The 9,660-nt window shown below is 52.8% G+C and overlaps 1 protein-coding gene across 1 annotated transcript; it reads right to left on the bottom strand.

Annotated features, from left to right (window-relative positions):
* Positions 1-579: 579 nt before the first annotated feature.
* On the bottom strand, positions 580-9,512 carry FARSA (phenylalanyl-tRNA synthetase subunit alpha). Its single transcript, XM_077121675.1, has 13 exons — positions 9,345-9,512; positions 7,400-7,537; positions 7,220-7,318; positions 7,017-7,135; positions 6,258-6,350; positions 6,042-6,170; positions 5,847-5,962; positions 3,918-4,002; positions 3,712-3,811; positions 3,453-3,621; positions 3,281-3,358; positions 3,045-3,159; positions 580-2,441 (listed from the first exon to the last, which is right to left on the bottom strand). The coding sequence occupies exons 1-13, from the start codon at positions 9,489-9,491 to the stop codon at positions 2,297-2,299; spliced, it is 1,533 nt and encodes a 510-aa protein (XP_076977790.1). The 5' UTR covers positions 9,492-9,512; the 3' UTR covers positions 580-2,296.
* Positions 9,513-9,660: the final 148 nt, after the last annotated feature.

The raw sequence follows: 9,660 nt of genomic DNA, 5'->3' as shown, positions 1-9,660 counted from the left end.
TTGTGTAGTGTCCACTCTAATAAAACTAATCATTATAATAATAATAGATAAAATAAATTCCTGAAAAAACATTATGGCATGTTCCAAATTTCTGAGTTGTTCTAACAAAGTACTGAGCATGAGGAGGTGGGTGATGGGACCCTGGTACTTTAGGCTGGTGTCTGAAATGAGGGCAGCCTTGTGGGGATTGTACTCTTAACTGGTGGAATCTGATCAAACTTCAAGTAGTCAGAACTGTTGGAGCTGATAAAACATAATACATTGGGCTGTTGTGTGCGTTTCAGGGATGAAATACTTGGTACTTTCGTACTCAGTCCAATAAAGGTGGCTATTTTCAATGTTTTGTGGCAAAGCCACCCTTTAAAATGCATCCTCCCAAAATGTTAACTGGAAAATGTGAGAAGGGGGGTATATGGGAACCCTACATTGTTTACATGATGTTTCTGTGAACCCACAAGTGCTCTAAAAAAAAAAAAATACAAAAGCAAAACAAATAACCCCACGATACTGTGTCTGAGCTATTATGTATTAAAGTATGTACATGGCAAAAATTAAGGCAAACGTGGAATAAACACCTAGTCCATGAACAGTCTGGCTTTAATAACAGAACAGTGCCTTCTCCTACAGCATCAGTTGACACTCTGAGGATTCTCCAACTTGAAGAATCTCAAAAGACTTCAAGCATGTACACGCATGCATGCATGTACAGGGGCACACCCTGAACAAAAACAAAAAGCAACACCCAAGGTGCAGGATGATTTTTATGGTGCACCATTTGCATAACTTTTAAAAGTATGCAAAGTTAAACCCTGTCTTGTTAATGCAACATATACAAATGGTGAATTTTAAAAAGCACTTAAATTTTTTCAGAGGGGTAACCATGGCTGGATAGAGGCAAAAGGGAATAGGACAGGCATACAGGGCTGACAAACCCATCAGATCTAAACAGTAAAAGATTCAAAAGCAAATATGGCCAAATGCTCAAGTCAACAAACCTGGGAGGCAGATTCTGTGGGATCTTCACTGTCACCTGCCTTAATTCTTCTAGGAGGCCTTTATCCCTTCCACACATCTATGGATTTATCTGTTTTCTGTCTCCCTCCTACCCTCCCACTCAGGTCAGTTCCTTGAGGGAAGTTTTTTCCACCGCCGGGTCTTAAGTTCCTACAAGTACAGGTACTCAGGAGTGCATAAGTTGCCTGACATTTTTTTCTGATGGTCAAATCATTCAATTTGAAAAAAAAAAAAAACTGACTAAGAGATCTCGAAGAGCAGGGCCCATGCTGCCCGGTGTTGCACAGCCATAGGTGACTGCCAGTTTTACTGGGTGTGACAGTGGCCTTTGATTACTGTCCATGTTTCCAAAAGTATGCTGCCCCCGAAGGACGCACAGTGAGCAGTGTGCCAGCTGGGATTTCCTTTAAAATATTTATGTAAAAAAAAATACAAGACAACCTTATCTGGGTTTGATTCCCAGCCCATGCACTCCAAGAAAAAAACTAAACAAAATAATCAACGAATGGTGCAGCGATATCAGGATGTTTACATGGCAAAGAATGAAATGTGACCCTCACTACAGCGCACCAAAACAAAACAAAACAAAACAAAAAACATGCAGCTGGGGTGCAAAATCTCCCTCACTGTTTAATATGGGTAACAGGTTTCTGGTATTTTATTTTATTTACTCATCTCTTTGCTCCTCTGCTTCCTTGAAATTTTTAGAATTTTTTTTTAAGCATCTTGTCCCTACCCTGGCTCTTGGTGCCTCGACAACTGCCTTGCTCCCCACCCCCAATGCACATCCAAAAGAGAAGGGGTTCCTGATCAGCTCACCTGGAAGAGGACCTGGCACCCAGCAGGTGATGGGTAAATGCTCACCAGACCATAGGACCTGAGAACCTAAATGATACCCCAGGTATCCAAGACCCCCAACCCACTGCCCCTCACACCTGGGGCTCCAGAACCCAGGTTTGTTCCCACTAAGCATCAGGTCAGAGCTGGGGAGAACCTGACAGGACCTCCCACCCCTAAGGACAGGCACCAGGTGAGGGCAAATGCCCACTTTATTAGCTAGTAGCTGGCCCACGGGCTCCACACTAGCCCTCCCTCATGGGTGGATGGACCAAAGGACAACTGCTCCTGGGACACTTGGTGCAGGAGGGAAAGATGAGATGCTAAAGGATGGGGGGAAGGGGCTGGCCTCACAGAGGCCTCATAAATACAGGGGGGCACCAGAGGGGGAGGTGGAGGCAGGACTGTAGGGTTCAGGGACAGGCAGGAGAGCCGATGGCCCATGTCACGCCGCCTCCTGCAGCTGAGAAGGCCGCAGCTCGGTGTCCCGGTCCAGGCGGCACATGGGACTGTCGTACACCATCTGCAGGTTCACCTTGTGGCCCACCAGCTCCCGGATGTTGTTGATGCCATATTTGATCATTGTCGGGCTCGGGGAGGAAAGGACAGTTTCAGATGAGGTCAGGTCACAGCCCTCCAGGCTCCTGCTTCCCTCCCCACAGCCTGGAAGGCCTGGCACACTCTGCCCAGTGCCCACCTGCATCCCCTCCCACTCTGTTTGGCTCACTCCGCTCCAGCCACCTGGGCTTTCTTGCTGTTCCTCAAATATCATGCATGGCTCGGCCTCAGGACCTTGGCACGGGCTGTTCACTCTGCCTGGAATACCCTTCCACACATCTCTCAGGCCACTCCTTCCTCTCCTTCATGTCTTTGCTCAGATGCCACCTCTTTCATGAGGGCTTCCTTGACCACATAATCTCTCTACCCCCCTACCTTCTCTGTTTTATTTCCTCTACAGCCCTTGCTGCTCTCAAACACCCTCCAGGTTTTATTTAAATTTATTTATCTTGCCGACTATTGTCCTCGCCCCACTGGAACCTAAGCTCTTGGAGCTGGCACTGGCCGCTATCTCATTCACAGCACAGATCCAGGCACATGAGAGGCACCCACGGGAAGCTTGTCAATAAATGAACAAACAGATGACGCTGAGAACAAGGCCTCCAGGTGCCCCACATTCCGGCAAGGGTACTTACCGCTCCAGGGAGAGACCCCAGGCAATGACTGAGACGTTCTCGGGGAGCCCCATGGGCAGCAGCATCTCAGGGCGGAAGAGTCCGGAGTTCCCAACCTCTACCCACTTCTTCAGGCCTGCAGAGAGGGACAGGCGGGCGGGGCGGTACATGTGGGTGGTGCAGAGCCCGGCACTGTGCTGGGGGCTGGAGGGTGGGGGCAGCCCGGGGCCTCCTCCCGGGCCCAGGTCCCGCCTGACCTTGGTGGTAGCTGAACACCTCCATGCTGGGCTCCGTGTAAGGGTTGTAGGCTGGCTTGAAGCGCAGCTGGGTGATGCCTGGTGTGGGAGAGGTGGGAGGCAGTGGGTGGAGATGAGGCGGTGACCGGGGCAGCCTGTCATGACCCTGACCACAGCCCTGCCCCCCACTCACCCAGCTTGGTGAAGAACTCCCGCAGGACGCCCATGAGGTGGCCTAGGGTGAGGCCGTGGTCCGCCACCACGCCCTCAATCTGGTGGAACTCAGCCAGGTGGGTGGCATCCAAGGTCTCATTCCGAAACACGCGGTCGATGGAGAAGTACTTGGCCGGCGTGAAGGGCTTCTAGGGGGTGACAGGCAGGCAGGTTGTGCCCAGATCAGGAGGGGTCTACGGTGGCCCCAGCACCTGCCCGTTGCCCAGGCCGAGCCGCACCTTCTGGGCCAGGCGGTAGAGGGCGCGGGCACTGGCTGACGTGGTATGCGTGCGCAGCAGGTTCTTGCGGGCCTCGTCCAGCTTCCAAGTGTACTTGTACCTTCCGGGGGAAATGCAGGGAGTCCACATTGTGGCCACTAGGCCCTCACCCTACCTCTCGCCCAAGCACTGCCCCACCAACCCCGGAGGCCTGGGGCCTGCCTTACCCCTGTGAGCCGTAGCCACCCTGCGAGTGGGTCCGCTTGACCCGCTGGACATAATCCATGGGGAGCTGGAGGGCCTCGGCTGGGTCTGGGTGGGGGTAGAGCGGTATGTGGTCAAAGGGTGGTTATCAAACAGCTGCCACGTGGAGAATGGAGCCAGAGGGCAACTGAGAACACCTGAGTCAGGGCACATTCCTCCTCTCCCTAGAACCTTCCATGGCTTCTACTTCACTCAGAGGAAAACCCCAAGTCCTCCCAGCAGCCCACTAAGCCCTGGACGATCTGCATCCTCATCTCCCTGCCTTGTCTCCCCCCACTCTCTCCCTTTAGCCCCACAAGCCTCCTCGCTGACCTATGAACGCATCAAGCATAATTCCGCCTCAGGACCTTTACACATGCTGTTCCTGCTGCCTGGATGTAACCCCGGGTTCCCTCCCTCACTCCTTTGGTCTTTGCTTAAACATCAGTTTGTTTTTATTTTTCTAAAAATCAGTTTCTTTTTTTTTTTTATATATATATATTTTTTTATTAATTAAAAAAAATTAACTAACACAACATTAGAAATCAATCCATTCTACATATGCAATCAGTAATTCTTAATATCATCACATAGGTGTATGGTCATCATTTCTCAGTACATATATGCATAAAAATCAGTTTCTTGATGAGCCTCTCTTGACCATTTTACCTTAACTGTTTGGCCCCATCTGCCCACTAGACAGCTTGCAAGATTTAACAAGTGCTCCTCCGTTGGCATGCAGGCTTCACTGGGACTTCTGTCTCATTCATGGCTTAACAAACACCCCAGAACATGTCTGGTGAGCCTCCATTACACGAGTGTACAAATTCCTAAGATGCCTATTTAGGGACACGATCTCAGCAAGCCTGAAAAGTCTGGGATCAAATTCTGGCTTCACCACTTATAAGCTGGACAAGTAACTCTCCTTGAGCCTCAGTTTCATTTGGAAAAAGGAAACAATTAGGACAACACCTGGTGCACAGTAAGGGGTTAGTAAGTCTGTGTGCTGTGACAATGACAGTGACATTGTCCCTTCTGGCCAGGTGACAGGCGTCCACTGACCCTGCCTGCCCAGCACTGCCTCAGTGAATTTCCAGCACAGGAATTCATTCTGTTTCCGTTAGAACCAAGGACTATGGAATCAAGAATAAGCTGGGTACTAAGGACAGAGATTAGGGGGAAGGTTCTCTTGTAGAACTCATGGGCAGAGAGGGATATCTCTCTGATGTTCTGCCTGAGGAGAGGTTTGATGCTGGAGGCTACGTAGAGGATTTGGGGGAGACAATTCTTAGCAGAAGGTAGGTGTGGTGGGTTGAACTGTGCACCCCCCCCCGCCAAAAAAAATCCACATTTGGAAATAGGGTCTTTGCAGATGCAATGAAGATAAGGACTGAGGTGAGATCATACTGGAATAAGGTGGCCCGACATCTAATTGCTGGTTCTCTTATAAGCAGAGGATAACAGAGACCATGTGACGCTGGAGGTAGAGTCTGACATGATATACCTACAAACCAAGGAACACCAAGGATTGCCAGGAGCCAGCAGAAGCAGGAAGAAACAAGGAAGGATCCTTCCCCAGAACCTTCAAAAGGAGGACAGCCCTGTTGACACCTTGGTTTTGAACTTTCTGGCCTCCAGAAATATGCGATGATCCATTACTGTTGTTTGAAGTTGCCTGGTGTATAGTGATTTGTGATGGCCGCCCCAGGAAAAGAAGATGGCCCGGCCCAGGAAAAGGCCCTGGTATGCTCGGGAAGTCTCAGTGTGGGCTTGGAGGGCACAGAGGGAGGAAACCTGGGTTTGGCAGGACCTGCTCACGAGGGCCTAAATGTAGGGCAGTCTCCAAAAGGCCTCAGCCTGGGCTCTGTCACTACTAGAAGGCTCTGTGCCCAGGCCTGGTCCCCCCAACCCACCTCGCAGGAAGAAGGTGTCATGCTGGTCCCGTGCTGGGTGCTGCTGGGGCTGGAAGAGAGCGTCGAAGTTCCAGAAGGAGCTCTCAATGAAGTTGTCAGTCGGCATCTCAGTGAACCTGGTGGGACATGTGGCCTGACAGCCCTGCCCGTGGCCCCAGCGGCCAGAGTGGCCCCCACCCCCAGCCCCGTGCTCACCCCATCTCCAGGAAGATCTGCCGGAACTGGGTGCGGACCTTGAGTAGGGGGTGCAGGTGGCCACAGTCGGGAAGGACACCACGGGCCGAGAAGTTGTAGGGCTTGAAGGGCCGATCCCGCCAGGAGCCGCTGTTAGGGTCGCAGGGTGCCCAGACATGGGGAGGGCTGCTCAGCCCCCTTCCCCCAGCCCCATCCCAGCCCGTGGGGCACCCCTACCTCGAGATCATCTCGGGACTCAGCTCTGCCTCCTGCTTGGACACCCTGGTGCTGAAGGCACTGCCTTTGCTCACCCAGTAAGTCTTCAGGGTCCTGTGGCCCAAGGAGGAGGAGAGGATGCCACTGTCATGCCTCCAAGAGGCCACCATCTCCCATCGGAGGCCAAACCCCAATGCCCCACCCAGTCACTCTGCTTGATTTTTTTCCTGACCCTGTCACCACCCGAGATCCTCTTCTCTGACCACCAGCCATCTCCCTGTGTGTGCTCACTTACTCAACAAATGTTAAACTGAGAGCCTACTGTGTGCCAGAGCCATTCAAGGCACTTTTAAGAAACTAAGAGAACAGCCGGGAAGGATAACAACAGGTAATGTTTCTAGGTTTTACCCTGTGCCAGGCTCTGTATCACCCCACAACCCCAGGAGAGGAGACGATTTTCAAAATGAGGAAGCTAGAGCCCAGAGAGAGCTGGTGACTTGGCCAAGATCATGCAGCTGGAAAGCAGCAGAGCTGGGATTGTACGGGGTGGGGGGAGCTGGCTCAGGTCTGTTTTTACAACCCCACCGTGTCTGCTCAAAGGGGCGGCAGCTCCAGCAGGATGGAGGCCTCCCCAGTCAGAGCTCAGCCTCGGGGCACTGCACGGACCTGTCTCTAGCAGGTGCCCCATCACCACGGTGTACAGGGCACTGAGAAGCCACTGACAGCACCCACTGCCCTGTGACAGGGCTGCGCCAGAGCCCCAGGGCTGGGCCCACTCACACTTCAGTCAGGAGCTTCCTCTTCCTGAGCTCACTCCTTTCCTTCTCACCCAACTTCTCAGGCTCCCCGCCCCGTACCAGCAGGAGCCGCCGCTGCACCTCATCCTCTATGGTGTCCGCCTGCAGTCAGGAGGGGGCCGCAAGGGATGGTGAGGCCAGGGCCCGCCCACCTCCTGCCACTGCCCACCCACCCACAGGACTCACCACGCGGAACACCCGGGGCCCATCAGCCGTGCTCTTGTCCACACGGATCCATTTGTTGGACATGGCCTTGCTGAAGCCCACTTTGCCGCTGGGCAGTCTCTGGGGGACAGAAGCTGCAGTGAGGTGGGTACAAGGGCTCCCTGACTACATCCCTTCACCTCTCCAGGCCATGCTCCCTACCATGAGCTCGCTCTGGGCTAGGCCCTCTGAAGGGACACTGTGAAACACTCGGGCCTCGTGACTGCCCTCCCGGGCAATATCTTCACCCTCAGCGGTGAGCTCCCAGCGCTTGGAGGAGCGCTGCTCAGCCTCGATGACCTGCAGGGAGACAGGGCCACAGGGAGGGGACTGAGTTCAGGGCCAGGCACCCCTTCACTGCAGCACTGGAACGAGGTTCCAAGCATGGGTTGCCTGGAAGCCCAGCCCAGCTATACCACTTTCCAGCTGAATGATCTCAGGGAAAGGCTTTCCCTTTGCTATACCCCATTCCTCTTCTGTAAGGTGATATAATGACAACTTACACCTCCTGGAATGAGGCAAAAGACTGAGGATGTTGCCTGGTAGAAGATGAATTCTTACTACCACTTTAGGGTCTGTGACCCTTAAAGGTCTCAGGTGAACTGATTTACCTCCACATTTACATATTTGCATCTCAGTGTCCCAGGGAATCAAGTAAGGTCCTTGATTCAAGTAAGATCCAAGTGACAAACCAGGAATCTAAGGCTCCAGAATGAAGGGTCCGGGGTCACATGGACAGGGGCAGGGCTGGGTAAAGCCCTAGACCCCCCGGGTTCTAATCGCAGCTGGGCTCCTCACTTGCTGTGTGACCTTGGGAAAGGTGCTTAACCTCTCTGAGGAAATTCCCTCATCTGTAAATGACTGAACAATGAGCTCTGCCTCAGGGCTTCTGCAAGGAATAAACAAATTAATGCAGATAAATGAGGTAGGGTGCTTAGCACATGATAAAGCCTGAAAAAACTGATTGTTATTAAGTTATTATATTAATTACTGCTATGGTTGACCTTATTTATTGTCATCATTAGATGGGACCACATTAAATTACCACTATTTAACCCCTTGTGACCTACATAAATGACAACTTTACTTGGCCCAAGGTTCTGTCACCCTTCTACACTGGTGAGGCTCTACAGCCAGAATACCTAATTTTAAATCTGGGTTTGCCTGTCCCTTCATGTGATACCGATCAAGTTATTGAACAGGATGGGCTGTGGACACATCTTCAAAATGAGGATAGCAACAGGGCTCTCATCCCGGGGTTACTGCAAAGACTGAAAGAAAAGTAAAACTGAGACTAAAGGGGGATAATGAATGCAAGTACAAAATATACACAATCCAGATCTATCTCCTGAGTCCTGGTGGCATGAATCCAGCTTCTAGGACTGCCCACAGGCCCCTTAATATCCTCCATCACCTCCTACTCTCACAAGTCAAAAGGCTGAAATTCATCCGTGCTTCCCCTGCCATCCCAGCTGTATGCCCTCTACCTTCGGGATGTGATAGCCTGTGCATCCCTTCTCTTGCTTCCAGTACAGACCCTGCCAACTCTTCCCAAAGCTGAGTTGACAACTCACGCATCTAACCATGAGTCTCCCCAGTGCCCCTATGAGATAAAGGCCTGCAAGGCCTTGCAAATTCTGACTCCGCAGCTCTCCCCGACACATTAGCCCCTGAAGTGCCACGGGCACTTCTGTTCTCCTCAATGCACAGACCCGACTCAGCTGCCACCTCCTTCCAGAAGTCTTCTCCAACCCCCAAAGTTGTCATCTCTGGGTTCCCTGTGCCTTCCCCGTCACTCTGGTCACGTAGGGATCTCCCGATTAGACCGAAACCTCCGTGAGGGCAGAAACCGCGACTTCCTAGTCCACCGTCGTATCGCCCTCCCACCCACGAGGCCGACCATGCCTCAGTGTACGTTTGTAGCATGAGTGAACGGTCAACGCGCCCGTGTCCTCATTCATTCGATCCCCGCTGCGAAACCCGAGTAGACACAGATACAAATGGACCTAACCAGCTCCGAGAGGTCTGACCTGAAGGCTTGGCCCCTCCTGGCAAGGGCACGGCAGGTGCAAACGCGCTGAGGACCGACATTACGGGCCCGACCCACCTCACCCAGCGCCTGCAAGCTCTTCACGGCGCCCACCACGGCCTGGTGCTCCAAGCCCAGCTCACGCGCCAGCTCCGCACTGTCCACGCCGCCATCCGCGGCCTCCAGCCGCCGCAGCAGCTGCTCCGCCACGGGACCATCCGCCATGGCTGCTCCCAGGGCACTCGGCGTGGCCGGGGCGCACCAGAGCCACCGGAACCGGAACCGGCGCGAGGGGGGGGGGGGGTGCTGTGCCGCCATCTTGAGTGTGGCGTGGAAGTAGGGCGAGGCTCGGGTGCCGTCATCTTGAGTGTGGCACACTATAGTCAAAAGGGTG

Source organism: Tamandua tetradactyla, chromosome 11 (genome assembly GCF_023851605.1).
Source record: "Tamandua tetradactyla isolate mTamTet1 chromosome 11, mTamTet1.pri, whole genome shotgun sequence".
NCBI lineage: Eukaryota > Metazoa > Chordata > Mammalia > Pilosa > Myrmecophagidae > Tamandua > Tamandua tetradactyla.
Note: the sequence above shows the minus strand (reverse complement) of the source record. Positions and strands in the feature narration are given on the sequence as shown.